We start from the raw sequence: 18,467 nt of genomic DNA, 5'->3' as shown, positions 1-18,467 counted from the left end.
GCTAAGCTCAACCGCTATTGGCTTCTTGATCAAAATACACAAACAGACAGACGCACACGTTAATTATCTCAATGCTTTGGCATTTTCATACCACTTTGACGGGAAAAGACTATGGCGAGCCAACCTTGAATTTTCTTTTGCTAAGATGATTCTACTCTGCACACCAACCCGGAAGTTACTTCCTCTTCCGTTACTGTGAGTGTGAACATTGCACATATGATACTTATAAGGAGGGAGATAAGACACTCACTACGCACACAAAAGTGAGATCATAGCCAGGCATTGGCTACAATAGGGAACAAGACTAAAACAGAGATAAGCAGAAGGAGACTAGACCACCGCCTTCCCTTTAGTATAAGTACCCATTAACATGTTGCCAGAGACTTATTGGTAAACTCAATTCAAGAATCTTCTCCCAAACCCATAAAGATTCTATCTTCCACTAAGATTGTGACGAGATTTGATCTTTATCTTCCAAACTCGCATAGCAAACTACAGAGACAACAAGAAACCAATAAAGAAGCTTTACTAGGGTAGGCGCTCTTAATTTCTTGATCCCTCAAGACGCCTAGAACGTCGCACGGGTATCGACGTAGCTGCTTCTCAGCATCTTTATTCTCCGATTTAAATCTATGAGCTGCCATTTTTCAACCGGAACAAAACACCTCACCAGAAAACCCTTAAAGAATCTAGAGAGATCATAAGACTGAACTGTCAAAGCAGAAACAGTTTAGGTTCGCTCATAAAGAAGAAGAAATTTAAAACTCTCTGGATTTTCACTACATTTCGCTGTTCGGCCCGCGAGGCTCCGGATTTTAAGGGCCTCAGGTTGCAGTGTCGTCCCAAACTTTTACGTGGGCATCGGTATTGGTGGGACTTAACCCACAAGCCCTTAGCATTTTTTATTAAGTTTATATGTTAAGGGACCTAAGCTAAGGACATTAAACAATTTGGTAGATTATTAGTGGACTTTTCTGGTCTCTTAGGTTATTATTTAATTAATTTATTATTTTCATAATGTATAACATATAAAAAGAAGTTGTAAATGAAATATATTTTTAAAAAGTTTAACATTAAAATTGAAATTTTAAGAAAATTACAAAGTTGTAAAATAGAAATACGAAACATCATAATTATAAAAAAAACACACAAATATTTATTCCAATACAAATAGAAACTTATAAATTATATGTTATGGGTAAGATGTCCAAATTTAGTCCAAATATTTTCAATCAAATCATTTTTTAAATGCTCATGGACTTGTCTATTTCGAACGCTCGTTCCACGATCAATTGTACTCACGATAGGTGAAGGCATATTGACGGAAAATGTAGCCACCTATTCTCTTTCTTCAAATTCACGACCATTGTCCTGAGTTCCTGATGATCGTTCATCTTCGACAATCATATTATGGAGTATGATACATGCTCTCATAATATTTCCTATTTTTTCTTTATCTCAAATATTAAATGGATTTCTAACAACGGCAAACCTAGCTTGTAGGACTCCGAATGCACGCTCGACATCTTTTCGCACAGCTTCTTGGGTTTGAGCAAATAATGAATACTTCTGACCTTGTGGTAGTCGGATAGATTGAATAAAAGTAGCCAATTTTGGATAATTACCGTCCATGAGATAATATGCCAAATTGTATGGATTACCATTAACATGGAAGTTAACTTGTGGCGCTATTCCGTTAATAATGTCATCAAAAACGGGTGATCGATCGAGAATATTAAGATCGTTCATAGTACCTGGAGCTCCAAAAAACGCGTGCCAAATCCAGAGGTCATATGAAGCTACCACCTCCAAGACAATCGTTGGTTTATCGGTTCCTCGTGAATACATTCCTTTCCAAGCTGTGGGGCAATTCTTCCACTCCCAATGCATACAGTCGATGCTTCCAATCATCCCTGGAAACCCACGTTGTTCTCCAATATATAGTAGTCTTTGCAAATCCTCCGGTGTGGGACGTCTTAGGTATTCATCGCCAAACAAGTCGATTATTCCCGCAGCGAAATTGTGCAAACTTCTTCGAGCTGTTGTTTCTCCAATTCGGACATATTCGTCAACTATGTCAGACCCACCACCATACGCCAATTGACGAATTGCTGCGGTACATTTTTGCAGCGGAGTTAGACTCGACCGTCCGGTTGCATCTACTCTGGGTTGAAAATACTCAACTTCTGTAGACAGACGATGCACAATACGCAAGAATAATGCCTTGCTCATTCGAAACCGTCGCCGGAATATATTGTGCGGGTATGTTGGAGTCTCGCTAAAATAATCATTCCAGAGCTTCTGATGGCCTTCCTCCCGGTGTCTCTCGATAAAAACTCGTGTTTTTCGCTCTTTTGGTTGTGGATTGAAATCAATATATTCTTCACATAAATCTTCAAATATGTCATCTAATTCATCATCATTATCTTTGTGGTAATGATAATGTGAAGAAGAAGCCATAGAAAATTTTAACAAAAGATAAAAAAGTGTTTAGAAATATAGAGAAGATGAGAGAAGAAGTCTCAATACTTATATGATAAAGAAGAAGTCGCTACGAATCCTCCCGTGAATGAATATTGATATTAACTCTTTAGTACATCTTGTGACTTATTGGTAGAAAGCAAAATAAACATGTGACTTATCAACTCACTTATTGGTACAAAGAATCTCAACTTGTGACTTATGGTTATAAATGAAATAAACATGTGTTAGCCATTCTATTTGGTCACGAGCACAAATAAACTATCTTATGAGTTGGTTTACAAATGAGTTATGTTACAAATAAGAAACTCGATCATGTTAGTTATTGGCAGCCATTCTATTTGAGCACAAATAAACAAACTTATGCGTTATATTAAAGAGTACAAAACCATATCCGTTACATCCGGTAAAAACCCAAACCATGCCGGTTAGAGAAGTTAAAATTATCCAAACATAACCACCAAGCATATTACAACAAAAAGAACAACTATGCCCATTACAAAGCACTCAAACCCCTTCATCATACATGATTTATCCTTAGCCATATCACCAACCTTTTTCTCTACGTTTCGTAGCTTCTCCTCAGTGTCATAGTCAGTTAAAATGGTTAGGCTTTCTACCTTTTCAGCCAGCTGAAACACATGTATATCTCTGGCTCTCATCTCATCCATCACCACGTCATCCCACCATTTGAAAATATGGCAATCTCCGTCGTCCTTGTTCGCACAAGTGTAATATCTTCTCCCTGTTTAACATACGCAAAAACTCGCTAAGCACATACATAAACTAGCACAAGCCTTCTTCACAGGCTAAGTAATTAAGCAACTACCATAGCACATACCTTGATTATTCCTAGTGTTAGACGTTGCAAGCACTGGGTGAGCACCACAATAGCAGACCTGCGGGAAACCAAACTCTACCTCCGGTTGCGGGGGGTAGTGAACCTGTGAACAACGTTCCAAGCTTAACTCAGCTTGGTCGCGTCGTATGAGATCCTCCGTCTCGCTGTAGTCGCTGTCGTCATTGTTTCCAAATAAAGGCTCGTCTTCTGATGGCTGCGAGTAGCTGTAACGTCCCATTTTTTACTTAACCTGCAAACATTGTCGAGCCATACTAGTTAGAAACATAGAACATGAAATACAAACATTGAAAGAAAATCAGAAACAGATAAATATACAGATAAACAATAACACAAACATTGAAAGAAAATCATTCATTTAACGAAACCGGAAATACATAGACCAAACACAAAGATAGAGCAAACACAAACATAGAGCAATCCTAAAAATTAAAGTGACAACATACAAGAACATGAAACAAGAACATCTAATTTTTTTCAGAATAACTCGGCTAGGAGCTTATTCATCGCAGATTCTTCCCTCTCAGTCAATGGAACAGGCTTGGTGAGGAGAGTGTCTAATATTGCTAGCCTCGACAGTCTCTCCTTCCTCACCAAATCGTTCTTCTTCATTTCCCAAACTGTTGCAATCTCAGCGACGGACTTCCCTTTACCTGTATTTCTTTTAGCCTTAGCAGCCTTGACACCTTCGGGCCTGCTCTCAACATCAACGAAGCCTTCGTTGGTAGAAGTTTGGGAATCTGTCTGCACATTCTTCCTCTTTGAAACGCCACCAGCTTTGGGTGTGTTAAGGCTGAGCCACTTCTGTTCAAACCTCAACACACACCAAGCATGTTCAAGTGTGAACTTGTGCTCTTGATCAGAGAAGAAAATTTCATGCGCCTTCTTCAGAACGTCTGTGTCAGACTCACCACTGCTAATTTGGCGCTGAGCTGCCGAGTATGCGCCACAGAACTTGTTAACATCATCATTGATTCTGTGCCACCTCTTCTTGCAACAACCGTGCTCTCTCACACCATCCTCTCTTCCATGGACACTCTCTGCATAATACTTACCAACCCGTATCCAGAAGGCCCCCGACCTCTGCTCATTTGCAACAATCGAATCCTTTGAAGTGTTGAGCCACCCACTGATCAGCACCTCGTCATCTGCAGGGGTCCACTTGCGTCTTACAGGACGGGCAGCTTATGCATCTACTGGTGCGTCTTCAGATTGCTGAGAACTGAAAGCCGGAAATGTAAAGGAAGTTTTCATGATAAACGCTTCCTTGTTGACTGTGAAGCAGTCCTACGTAGCTAGCGGACTTACTAGGAACAGTGCTTGGATCCATTGAAGAGAGAAAGATAAGAGATAGAATGGAGAAAGAGTTATGAGATAAAAGAGATAAGAGAATAGATTTTATAGGCTGAAGTGAAGTCTAGAAACTCATAATGGTGAACTCCCAACAAGAAATGTCAAATCCTAACTTATTACACCAAAAAAAAGCTATCAACTTTCGTAACAACATCATTAATGTAATCGGATTTTGTTAAAAACATACTGTATACAATGTAACTAAGCAGAAAGCAAGTCACTGTCTTTAATATACAACTACCACAAACCACTTGTTAAAAAAAACAAGAGACAACTTGAAAGATGAAGTATAGAACCTACTTTTATTATTATATGGACTATTAAGTAAACGATTTCACAAATATGATTTATGAACTATGGCTAGCCGGAGACGCAAAACCAGTTATAGGATGCAAAGCATCAAAACTAAACTATCAAACGGTTCTTTCATGTTGCTAAAACCAGTTACTGGTTTGTTATACATTTGTTAACAATCAAACAAGCAACAACCAAACTCAACGGTTCAATCTAAACGAAACAATCAAACAAGCTACAATGAAAACAATGGTTCAATCTATACTAAACAATCAAACAAGCTACAAGGACTATAATGGTTCAATATATATGAAACAATCAAACAAGCTACAACGACTACAATGGTTCAATCTATACGAAACAATCAATCAAGCTACAACGAAAACAATCACACAATCCAACCATTTAAATCTTTACAAATCTATACAAAACTATGTAACATTTGTGAACCCTAGAATCTGTACAATTGTTCTCGAACAACATAGAATCTATACCACAGACTATTCGCATGCAAAATACAAAACCCTAAACTTTTCAATTTCAAATGGGAGTTGAAGAAAATACCTTGGTAGCGGCTGTGGATTGAGCTCGGGTCGAGATTCAGAGGATTTGGGGAAGATGAGACCGTTCGTACAAGACCGGAAGCGAACGGAAGTCGATGGAGCTCGGAATCTCGATCTGGGGATCAAACGCCAACGGAAGAAGCGACCTCTCGTTTTGGTGAGTTGGGCTTTCGATTGAGGAGACACGCAGACTGAACCTCAGGTGAAAGAGAGATCGATCTTCCGATCTGAGGAGATCAACTTTTCACCTTCGTGATTTCGTATTTCAATTTCTCTTTCAGAATGAGATTGACGCGAAGACACCGACAATTTCGACGATTTGCTCTCCCAATCTCGAGCTGACACGTTGCCTCACGGGACGAGCCCGAAATCCCTTATTTTAGGCCCGTTCCACTCAATTTCTTTTCTTTTTGATTTATTTTCGACCCATACTTCTTAAGGGACGGACCCTAAGGGACCGCGATGTTGATGCCCTAAAGCCTGTCAGAAAATGTGGCATTCTAATGTAACTTTTATCTAAAATTATTAAAAACAATGGTAGTAGTAATACTCGAACCCCAAATATAGAAGTTGTACTTCACTTGTTTAACCATTTCACCTACAAACAACTTCATAAATTTTGGCCTATAATTTACTTTATATTATGTGGCCTAAAGCTAATGCTTCATGTGCCTTAGTAGAGGGACGAGCCTGTCAGGTTGTTTCTTGTTTTTTGGTGGCGCGTAGTGTTCACGTGGAGAATGCTGGCCTTTCAGACAAAACTATATTGATTAGTTTAACAAATTAATATTGTGTTGACATCAGTTGTCTCACTTTTATCCGAGATCCGGATTCGATCCGCGATTCGATCCGCGATTCGATCCGGATCCGACCCGAAAATTTAGATATCCGGAGGGGCCAAATCCGGATCTTGATAGTAAAATGTTGAATCCGTCAAAGCCGGATCCGGATCCAGATATCTTAATTTTTTAGTTCGGATATCCGGATCCGTAAGTTTTATTAATAACTATTTCAAAAATAGTAATATCTATATATATTTATATATATATTAATTTTATTTATTATATTTTCATTTTTATATAGTATATATAAATTTTATATAAATTATGTAATATTATGCATATAAATAATTAAAAAAATATTATATATATTTTTATTTTTAAATTATTTTTAATATTTATATATATTAATATTATTTTTTATTTATTTTAAGGATCCAAATCCGGATATCCGCCAGATATTAAAAATTTTAGAAGGATATCCGACACCCGGATAGCCGAGAACCCAGATATCCGAAAACTCCGAATCCGGATAAAGATAGCAAAATTATAGATCCGCCGGATAAAGATCTGGATCCGGATACCTTAAAATTGCCCGGATACCCGATCCGTCCCATGCCTACTCCCACCAACACTCCTCCGTACACCCATATTTGTTTATCTTTTCCATTGTTTTTCTAGACTAATAATTTAATCAATCTTCTACAATTATTTTTCAAATTAACCAAATCACGTTTAATTATCATAATTACTTTCTGTGTAAACTTTTTTTATAATGGTTTAAGCTAGCCATGAGCATTTAGTTCTTTGGCTTTTCAGTTTTTTGTTTTTTTCGGTTCTAGAAGAATTCAAGATAATGAGGTTGACTAATATGATCCCCAATACAAAGAGATTATAAGCTTAGAGCAATGTGCATTGGAGGTTTTAACCTCAAGTTCACACAAGTTCCAAGAAAAAAAATATATAATAAGCTGTCTTTTGTGAGCCTATATTGTGCAGCCTCTCCCGTAAGAGGTGGTATCACTACTGTTTCGCGGGCTTCACAACACATGGCAGTCTGTGATTAGTCCGCTTATATATTTTTTTGAGATAATTAGGTAGATATACACTCTAGGGGAAAATATTTGCAAACTACCCTGCACGCTTCAAAACTCTTGTTTCCTGTAGATAATTTTGTACCCCATTCCCATAATACCCTTTACTGAAAACATGTTTCTAGGTTAATGTTAAAACATAGGCTGATAATAGGTTCATTCTCCTCCACATGATTGTGTTGGTGTGCGGGCCCTTCTGCAAAAAAATCTCAATAAAATCTGCACAAATATCAAGTTGTCATGGTATATTTTGGGAAGTAAGAGATATCAAGGATTCGTGGAGTATATATAATGGTTTCAACTAATTGTAATGTGTAACCACTAAAGTATAGTATTATATAAGTGCTAATTAGAACCATTTACACATAACTGATAATTATAGTGTTAGCTTATTCAAACACTTAGGGTCTACACTATATAATATGCTCTATCAATAAATGAATATCGTGTGGTTATAGAATGCATGTTAAGATGAAATATTTATATTAATCTACAAAGATAATGTTAGATGTTATATATAAACATGATGGCACCGCAAACGTCTTATTTGTGTATTAATATAAAATGTAATTCTCATAGTTTCGATAGTAAAATTATTAGAAGATAAAGATAGTGTTAGACGCTAACGACAAATAGGAGTAACCGTTAACTAATTGTGTATGCACCAATGTTAGATTATGAACATTAAATGTTATTATCATATATATGGAACATTTACATCGTTTGTTAATTGAAATGTTAGATTGTATTAAATATATTTTTATTAGTGACTAACAATTGTCTTATCTGTTAACTCATATAATAGTAGTTAATAAGTATATGTACGGTGAAACTAAAAAATGAACGAGAAGTGTGAGCATCGGTAATTGTATACAAAAAATAAATAAATTGGTAAATATAAATGTTAGTTGTTAAGTATTCATATTATATGTTAATAATGTAACAGAAATCGAATCCAACAATTGTATTAAATGTTAATTCAAACATCAATGATTAATTGTTAATATATTGTTGGTGAAGCTAGAGAAGAGACAGAAGTGTAAGAGTTAGTGATTGTATGCAAAACATTTAATGTAATTATATTGATTACATTAGCATTATAAGATTAGGGTAAAATTTAAAGTTTACTAAATGTAAACTTATAGGATAATAAAATCATTAGAATTGTTAACTGTACATAGAGAATAATAACAATGTTAGGAACCAAAAGAAAAGTGTTGTTCGCTGATAAGGTGAACTATGTTGTCCACAGTCTTGTCCTCGACCTCATCGTGCTAGCCAACTCCGTCACTGGTGACAATATTTCCACCTACAACATTAAAAACAACAAGCTATAACTTCTACAATATACACTAAGCTCAACGATTTTCTACACTATCACTGCAAATCCTATATGTATATGGAAGATAGTAGTTGAATAATTAAACATATATTGCCACTAATAGCTACTACAATAGACATTAACGTGTAACTAAATTATTATCACCATAGATATTTATATCTAATACAATATAAGTTAACAAGTAACTAAACAGATATTGTGACCACATTGGTCAACTCTAACAAGTTCCTAATATATTTGAAGTTAAAAGCTAGAAAAAAATTTAACGTCTAAGAATAATAATAACTGTTACTATGGAAGTTAAGAAACTAGTTGGATATCGTTACAAAATTGGAAAAACGAAAAATAACAAATAAATAGATCATTGCAAAATCCAATATATATTTATGAAAGGTAGATACTACTGAAAAGGTTAACGTCTAGATTATATTCATAACATGTATAAAGTATGTTAAATTGTGAAACCTCTCTTTGTATCTAATAATAACTGTGACAAATAGACGTTACATGTAAGTAGATAGATATCGACAATAAAATAATTAATCTAACAAGTCACAACAAAAGCAGTGAAACCAAATAGAAACCCATCTTGAATTTCAGTACACACCATACCTTCGACTAGTGGAATTTATGGGCTTGTGAATCTTTCAAAAATCTTGGGATTCAAACTGTAAAGTAGCAAACTTTATTTAGATCCAAAATCCTGGTTTTAGTGAATTTTGTTTATTGAAAAGACTCGAATTTTTTTTTTCTAAAATAAGAGATGTAAATGAAATTGATCTATTGGGATCATGAATAAGAAAGAGGAAAAGAGTTCATCGAGGAGATATGAGCTTAGAAAAAATCTGGTTTACAATAGATCAAAAGAGAAGGAGGAAGAAGTGTTTCTGATTCAGTTTGTAGGTATGATTTAAAGGGGACATACGAAAAAGCTGGTTTTTGTAACTAGAAGGTGGTGGTGGTTGAGTTGTTGTATTCCACAGAAACTCTACCTCATCCGGATGCAAAAAAAGGAACTATACACTCTGTAAATGACGACTTTTCATTCACAGTAGAAGTCTTTACTAGGATAATAGTATAGTTAATTACATGGTGTGTAATAGAAGTTGATTTCTGGTAGTCTCTGACACAATATCTAAACTAAGAGATAGCATAGGTGAGTAGGTGTACAGAGGTTGTTTTGTATTATTTAAAATATAACAGTGTTTTCAACAGTGTTAGGGTATTTAGCTAATTTTCTTGTTTTATGTGTATATACGACATAATTTCTCTATTTTTTTTTAAAGTCAAACGAAAAAGATAAAAAAAACAAAAAAATCAATAAAACTGTCTTGGAAATCGAGCCCCCCCAAGTTCACCGATGGGAATGCTCTTGGGCTTCAAAAATCTTATACTCTATCCGTTTCATATTAAGTGTCGTTTTAAAAAATTTTATTCGTTACAAAATAAGTGTCGTTTTCGATTTTCAATGCAAAATTTATTAATTTTATGCAAAATTTATTTTTTCAATTGGTTGAAATATGGTTAGATGTATAGGTAATAGTATTTTTTTATAGGAAATGTACAAAATTAATTGTTTTCTTAATCCGTATGTCGAAACCTAAAACGACACTTATAATGAAACGGAGGGAATAGTAAACAATTTTTTGAAAGAAAAACAAGAACTCATAATTAATGAACATATATCAACATTGACTTCGTGCAAATACCAGAGAAACTAACAAGTATAGAAAGAACGTGTAACAGGAAAATTCGAACGTAAACAATTCCGGAATATAGAGTCATGTGTAAATAGCACAAAAAGTAAGAACAAGAGATTAAAGAAATAAGAAGAAATTATTTTTTATTAATTCATAGTGAGATCTGACTTAGAAGCCCGATCGATTACAACTTAAGCACTAAACATAACCTAAGACAGAAGCGAGGCTTATCGCAGCCTGCACTATCATCACCACACACGAGACGAACATCATGAAGCATCCGAATCCAAACATTTTCAATAGTAATAACACTTCAAATGAGCTTTTCTTATTTCGAGTGAGGTTCAAAAACTTGCATGAGTGATGAATTTATAGTAAATGATTATCGACTATTGAGTCTTGCGTAAATGATTATCGACTATTGATATTCTCTATCTTCTAGTAACTAAGGAAAATAATTACGGATCTCATTCAATACAGTCAAATTCAAAGGAAAACAAAAACATTATAATTTGGAATTTGGAACGCTTTGTCATATGATTATGCGAGGAAACAGTTTAGGCTTAGGTCCAAATTCCATAATGAGCTTATTGTTATGCATTTAGCATATGCAATTAGAATGGTCAAACGGAAACATCATCTAATATGAACCACAGGGAGTATATATTAAGATCTAAACTTTAAATTTTTAATTATACTTCTCAATTTATTATTTATAATTAAAAAAAAAACACAAATGAAGTTAGTAACTTCTAAAATTTTATCATTACTTCTTCGAATATATTACCAACCGTGAATAATTTTTTTCGAAGGTCCAGATATCTTTCAAGATACAAGATTATCACAGCCAAAGATGGTAGCTCTGACTCATCCTCAAAACAAACTGTATGATTCTCACAGTCTATACACATACACAGGAATGTAAATTATAACCATTCATCATCCATTCCCTCAGGGATGATATTAACGTTAGGCTTATTTTTAACAACTAGAGACTTCTCTATATAACAAAAAGATCATTGGCTCTTCACCTCAAGACTAAATGGAACAACATTGGTGGCAAAGATCATACTAAAACCGAACCGATTATAACTATCCTAACACCTTTTCTGAAGAGCCTCTTTGTAAGGTACGTATACTGGAAGAGAACTTGCGTTCGGATTAAGAGAGTCTCTCCGAGTTTTGACATCAACCACTCCAGCCTTAGGGTTCGCAAACCTCCAATGTTTAGTTTGGTCATAACTCACGAGAGAGAGAGAGATTACCTCCTTTTGTTGTTTCTCAGCTGTCACATTGCTTTTCAGTCCACGAGTGTTAGTACTACTTCTCTTCTCCATGCCACTTGCTTTCGTAGTTGGCTTAGCAGGATTCTGGTGTTTAAGCAGCTGAATCAGTGGTTATCTTTTACAAAAAAAAACATTACTAAGAAAATACTAATATACCTGCTTTAGAGCTGGCTTTTGCTCGTCGACAGAAGCTTTGAAGCCATAACTCTTTTGAAACGTTTTAAAAGCACGTTTCACAATGTCTTTATCTCCCATTCTCTCCATGATCAATGACTTTCTAGTGCTTGTTAGAGAAGTAGGATCAGAGGCAGATGGACCAAGACTCATGGACATATGCAATGACTTCAGAGAGGTTTGTTTGTTTCTCAGTAAAGACGAGACGTTTTTCCTTCTTTGCAGAAGACTGTGAAGTGACTTTTGAAGTTGGCTTGTACACTCTTAGAGTTGAAGACACTGGTGGGGCTGCTGGTTTCTTTGTTGTCTTCATCATGTTTTTGTTCGGTGGAGTTTTCTTACTTGTTACAGTCTTGTTAGTTGTCGGTTTTGTCCTCACCTGATCAGGCTGTAGACAAGAACAAGAAAGAGCGTTTTAGAAGACACAAACTGTTTCAACACATCCGAAGCAGAAGACAAGAAAGTTTACCTTGGGAGAGTTTCTTGTACGTTTTTCATCCTTCTTGGTTAGTTTTTGGGTTTTCTCTTTCTCCATCTCCTTCATTGGTATTTCATTTGTATTGCCATTAGTATCATTTGGTAGACTTTCTTCTCTCACTTCAACATCATCTGGTTTCTCCTTCACAAGAGCAATCTCTTTCAAGTTCTCCAATCTTTGACTGTTCTTGACTTCTTCTTTCACAATGTCAGTGACATGCTTAACTTCTTCACAAGTGAGCTGCCCATTACATCCTTCTTCAACCACAGACTCTGTCACCGGCCCACTTTCTACACTTCCCTGATCTGTAAGGACTGATCTAAAGGATGCGTTCTTGCCAATTTCTTTATCCTGATGATCCATGAACTCAGCTTTCCTCTCAGCGACCTTCTTGTAATGAGCTTCGAAATAGGCCTTCTTCCGAGCTACGGAACCTGGAGTTGAAAATTTTCCAGCTTCCTCCAAGTACTTGTTTGGAGAGAAAGCAGAGAACTTCTCCCACGAGAGTGAATCATTCTCAAACCTTCCAAATGAAACCGACACTTGCAGGCTCGGGTTCGATGGAGCCATTGCCTTTACCTGTTTATCCTCCATCAAGCCATAAACCCCCTAGAAACCAAAGGAATGAATCAAGAAACCTATGAGAAATAGTACAATCTTGTCAAGAACTTGGGAAGCTCTCTCAAGAACAGAGACAATCTAAAAAGAAGACAGAGATTATAATACCTTATCGTCAATATTGGCAACAACAACAACAACTTGTATCAGCCATAGCTATTTTATCTTCAAGAGTAAAGGATCTAATTACTACTTTCACACAAGACAAAATCTCTCTTTGTGAGCAAACTCAGATTCTTGTCGGAAAGTGCACTTGAAATGAGCAAGCATTCAAATAATTGAAGCAAAATAGAAAGACCCCAATGATTGAAAGTACTCAAATTTCACTTTGAAGGAGAGAGAATTTAAGAGAAACTTACCAGCAAAAAAAAAAGTGAAGATAGCCCACAAAATCTAACAATTGTTAGCTCCAAATGATGATGATCCAACTTTTTTGGATTTCTGCTTCCAGTGGACAGTGGACACACAAAATTGAAACTCAGTGTTTCTCTAATAGCGAGACCTTCGAAAGCTGAAGACTTCGACGCAAAAGACTTTGAATTAGACACGAGTTTAGTTCTTTAATCATCAAATTAATTAAAATGTTTGCCTCTGCTTCTCAGGGACAACTGTGAACGTGTGGGACCACATAGATTCGATTCATTCCTTCTAAAAGAGTCAGTCAAGAGTCATCGGTGAACTACAACGACAAGCTATGGACCCAGGAAAACCGCATTTGGGCTTTAACAGACCAGCCCATTACTAATCCCTTAACGACGCTGTGTTTATGTCATGTTTGTAATCATGGTTTTGATAACGATCAAGTAGATTATCTGTCAATCACAAACCTACGCATTCAAAATATACGTGTAAATCTTCCTAATTTTAATAGAGTAGATTATCTTAAACCTCGTAAATCTTAAGGTCGACCATGGCATGCACACACTGTCATGGTTTGATTAGGCATCTCTTACCACAGCGTTAAAGGATATACCGTCTGATTGTTACCAATCCATTCCTTTATCACTTGTCACCCAAGCTACTCTATAATACACAACCTAAATGGTCTGACTTGAAAATCTCAAGAGGCACTTCAAGATGAGTTTTATTAAGGAACAAGAAGATGCACCAAAATGAAAAAGAATTCTCAAAGAAAGGGTTCATCAACAGCTTCCACAGCCTCTATATCTCTCACTCTCTCCCTCTCTAATTCCATTTATACACCACAAAATCAAAGAATCACCTGAACAAATGTATTGTAGAACCTGTAAACGCACAACATGAAAATTGAAAATAAACAAATGTAACTTTTCTTTTAACCTCTCTCACAAGAAGCTTCAATCATCAGCCAACTCCGACAAAGAAGCAAACCAAAGCAGAGCCTGATCTTTAACCCTCTCGATCTTATGCTTATACAGATCATACGGCTCCCAAAGATGATCCAACGGACAAGCTCTCTTCTCATCAAGTCTCACCCACGGCTTCCCTTTCCCACTCCAATGCAACAAACTCACCGGACCAGGATGCAGAGACCGACAGCTTCCTCGTATGTTGTCCCCTCCTAAACCGTGCTGGTTCCATCTATGATCGATAGCTTCCACATCCCCTCCGAACACGAGCAAGAACGGTGGCAAAGAACCAAGATCGTAGATTCTCATCTTCTTCTGGAGCTGCATCCACTTCTCTAGCTTCTCCCTGTAGCTCCCTTCCCTCCACCTAACCATGTCCATCACCATCACCCCCGTGTTGAAGTAGCAAGGCGTCCGACCCGAGATCTGACCCGGTAAAACCGGGTCTGACCAGAAGTTCGAAGTGAAGTAATGCGTGAAGTTCGCGTGGCAATACTCCGGAGCCCCGATGACACGTGTCCCGGTCAGCGACGTGTTCCAAAGCTTGGTGATGTCGTCGACGACGATCACGTCCGAGTCGAGGTAGATGACTCGGTCAACGCTCCGGTCGAGTATGTCTCCGAGGTAGTTCCGAGCGTAGTTCAGCGGGTTCTCGAGAGCCTGTCTGATCGACGACGATATCAGGTTGATCACCGTGTCCTCCCTGAAGATGTAGACTTTGAAGCTCAGCGAGGGGAAAGTCGACCGGACGAGTTGGCTCAGTACGCGGGGACTCGCTGAGTCGAACTCTGCGGCGATGAAGTGGAAGAAGACGTTTTCTGGACACGACGCGTGGCGGAGAACGGAGTGGACGGCTGCGATCGAGCCACGGAGATACTCAGAGTCTAGAGTCATGGCGATGTGGACTAGAGAAGGGTCGTTGGAAGACGATACGAAGTTCTCTCTGTTTACTAGAGAAGCGCACTCCTTGCCGTTTCTGTATTCCGGAGCTTCCATGAACGGACCGAGTTTACTAAACGTATTTATTCCGCCGTTGACGGTCGTGATCCTCCCTGGACCCGTCCGTATCCCGACGGCGAACGGTGGTAGAAGAAACAAACACAAGACCGCCGCTAAAACGACGGCGTTTGACTGCATTATCAGAACAAGAACAAGAACACGTTTAGCTTCAAAGCGAGTGTAAAGAAAGATTTGAGCTTTGTTCTTGAATCTGCTAATGAGTTAGCATTGTGCAAGAAAGATCTCAAGAATGTTCCTTTCTCTCTCCACAGAGATGGAGAGATAAGGAAAGAGGAAGACGAAGAAGAAGAAAGATTGGTTATAAATGAGATGTCTACTTTGGATTCTCATGATTTGGTTTCCTTGTTTAGGAGATTGAAACTCACGCTCCGTTAGTAGCGCGTGAGAAGGCAGTATGGCTTAGTCGTTAAGGGAAAGTTTACAAAGAGCAATCCCTAAACTTTAATTAACCCATACTAGAAAAGTTAATTTCGAGATATCGGTGAGTTTAATAAGAGTGGATTTGTTCCTCTGCGGGAGGGTGTACTGTAGAGAAAACGAAAGGTTGGTTTTGGAAACTTGTCTTGACCCATTAAGACAGTGCCAGCTATGCAGGTCGAGGGAAACAGCTGGATGATTCGCTTTTGTGAAACGGGCTCCACTGTGGCGATTTGGACGGGTGAGATTGAAAGATTAGAAGTTGAATGTAAACAACTTGTCACGTGCGCTGCACACATATATTTGCTTGTAATAATAATTCTTATGAGAAAATGGCATCGAGATACCAGAAAATGTCTGTAAATAAATGCTGGTTTGCCAGTTGAACAAAGAATAATTTTCATTTATTTTTTTGGTCAAATGAATAATTTTCATTTTATTTACAAAATATTATACATGAGTTTCGTACTGGCAAGCAATACCATCTACCCCAGAAAATATTTCCCAATAATGTTTTTGGGAAAAGAATAAGATAATACTTTTTTTTTCTTTACAAATTTCTATAAATATCAGATTTTGTACAGCCAAGCAAGGAATAAAGTTTTTTTTTATTTTTGTAAAACAAACGTATAGTTTGAGGCATCGAACCTGCAACATTGAGGTCATACACACGCATAAGAAACACTAGACTACCGAAGAACTTCAATGAATAAAGTTCTTATTAAAAAAAAATAAGTTCCTAGCTAATGTTAAAGGAAAAAGCATGTAAGATTTTCTTAGGAAACGGTGAAAAATAGCATTAAATTTTGCACAACCAAACAAGGAAACTGTAGATTCTAACATTCACATATCACAATCAGTTAAAATGATTTTTAACCTTAATGCATCTTACACAATTTATAGAAATATTACCAAAAAAGGTTATCATTCTGGTTTTATGCGTTTCACCGCTCGTGTGCATTCATTCGTAGTTAAAAAAGGGCAAATATATATTTTAGCTGAAAGAAAAAAAGAAAGACATAAATCCGAAATTTTATTAGGATAAATCTTTTGTCGGCAAGATTTCATTTAGGATATTAAATTAAATTTTGTTCTCTTGTTTGTATTTTAAAATGGGGCTGCTGGTAGCGACTACTGAGCCAATTATAGCGAATATTCCCATTGGGTAGTGCAGCTCTTGCTCGACGTAGCCATATAATATATAGAAAATTTATATATATTCACTTTCTATGTGATGTGCTTCGGACTTTTTCTAGGGTATGAGAACTGAGAAGAGAACACGATTTAAGATTTTCGTCGAATACGTTTGGAATATTCTTGAATTGTTAGACACTGGAACACTCTATAAACTTGTCAAACTAAGTATGGTTAGGTAGGTTCCTAAAGGCCTATAGAAAACCAAATGTCGGATTAAAGAAAGGGAGAATGAATCAACGTTACTTGATAGTGATTAGTAGTTACAAGAAATCCAAATTATATATTAAGAAAAGCAAGGAAAAAAAAAGAGTTGAGTGCGTCATTGAATTTACCGGTTCGTTAGGGTTTGGTGTGTTGATGTGGAGGATGAGAAAGGGACTTGTAGTAAAAGCAACAATAATTGAAGTTAGGTGGTAGGGACATGAGCATTCATATGGTTTTATTGCTACCGACGAAGAAGTAGGTTCCTTTTTTCATTTATAAGTTTTTAAAATTTTAATGTGTCATTTGTAGTTGTAGATAACTAATTAAACACGGGTCCTTGATGATTTTGTCTTCACGTGTCGACATTCTTTTATCAGACAAAGAAGATGGTGATCTTTTCTTAACTGCTCTCTTCTTGCTTCTTCTCAAAGAGAAAGATTGATATTTGCTTCGTGTCAATCACAAATGTTGAAGTGTATATAGAGTGACCATGATATTGTAAAGTGTCCTTCTCAAGGATCTGCAAGAAAACGCAATGGTTTGTTTGGTCTTATCACTATGTAGAGGATGGTTCATAAGAATCCAATATGCTTTGTGATTTAATTCACAAGATCCAAAACTCATATCCAAGATGTTTTGGGTTTTGGTGGCTAAAGTGCAACAAATTGGTTGAAGCCTGAACTAAACATGTAGGTTTACCTCAAACTCCACTAGAATATTAGCGTCAACCAAAGTAAACTTTATTAGAATTATCACTAGAAGCTTGTTAATCATGGCATGATCCACTCTGGCTAAATCAGTATACATAACCGTTTCTTACAGCATAGAGAAAATAATTACATGCAAGATAGAGTTTCTTAAAGAGAGTAGTATTTCTCAGAAAACAACAAATGATTGAGTCCTTGAGCAACCCATGTTTTTATTTCACACCACCAATGTATATATATGGAGAAACAAATACCGGGTTAAGAAAGAAAAAAGAGAATGAATCAACGTTTCTTATTGGTGATTAGTAGTCACAAGAAAACTAAAAGAGTGAGTGCGTCATTAAGTTTACCGGTTCAGTAGGATTTGGTGTGTGATAGAAAAAAGGACTTGTAGTAGAAGCAAAGATAATAAGAATTCATGAGGCTTTATTGCTACCATCTGTCTCCATTTGTCTATTCTAACTTTAAATATGTCATTTGTAGTTGTAGATGACGATATTAAACACGGGTTCTTGATGATTTTTGAACTCACACGTCACGATCCTTTTTAACACATACAAAGAAGATGAGATA

The 18,467-nt window shown here is 36.6% G+C and overlaps 2 protein-coding genes, 1 long non-coding RNA gene and 1 pseudogene across 3 annotated transcripts; all 4 read right to left on the bottom strand.

Annotated features, from left to right (window-relative positions):
- Positions 1–3,817: 3,817 nt before the first annotated feature.
- On the bottom strand, positions 3,818–4,670 carry LOC106369439 (glutathione S-transferase T3-like). The gene is made up of 2 exons (XM_013809594.1): positions 4,649–4,670; positions 3,818–4,488 (listed from the first exon to the last, which is right to left on the bottom strand). Exons 1-2 carry the CDS (start codon positions 4,668–4,670, stop codon positions 3,818–3,820), a joined length of 693 nt encoding a protein of 230 aa, XP_013665048.1.
- A 3,806-nt stretch (positions 4,671–8,476) lies between these two features.
- Positions 8,477–10,229, bottom strand: LOC111208328. Its single transcript, XR_002660322.2, has 2 exons — positions 9,378–10,229; positions 8,477–8,732 (listed from the first exon to the last, which is right to left on the bottom strand). It is a non-coding gene; the product is annotated as an uncharacterized LOC111208328 (long non-coding RNA).
- A 1,106-nt stretch (positions 10,230–11,335) lies between these two features.
- Positions 11,336–13,933, bottom strand: LOC106369437 (annotated as a pseudogene).
- Positions 13,934–14,086: 153 nt separating this feature from the next.
- Positions 14,087–15,675, bottom strand: LOC106371043 (probable galacturonosyltransferase-like 8). Its single transcript, XM_013811062.3, has 2 exons — positions 14,321–15,675; positions 14,087–14,243 (listed from the first exon to the last, which is right to left on the bottom strand). Exon 1 carries the CDS (start codon positions 15,484–15,486, stop codon positions 14,338–14,340), a length of 1,149 nt encoding a protein of 382 aa, XP_013666516.1. The 5' UTR covers positions 15,487–15,675; the 3' UTR covers positions 14,087–14,243; positions 14,321–14,337.
- Positions 15,676–18,467: the final 2,792 nt, after the last annotated feature.

The sequence above is a fragment of the Brassica napus genome, chromosome C7 (genome assembly GCF_020379485.1).
Source record: "Brassica napus cultivar Da-Ae chromosome C7, Da-Ae, whole genome shotgun sequence".
In the NCBI taxonomy this organism is placed as follows: Eukaryota; Viridiplantae; Streptophyta; class Magnoliopsida; order Brassicales; family Brassicaceae; genus Brassica; species Brassica napus.
Note: the sequence above shows the minus strand (reverse complement) of the source record. Positions and strands in the feature narration are given on the sequence as shown.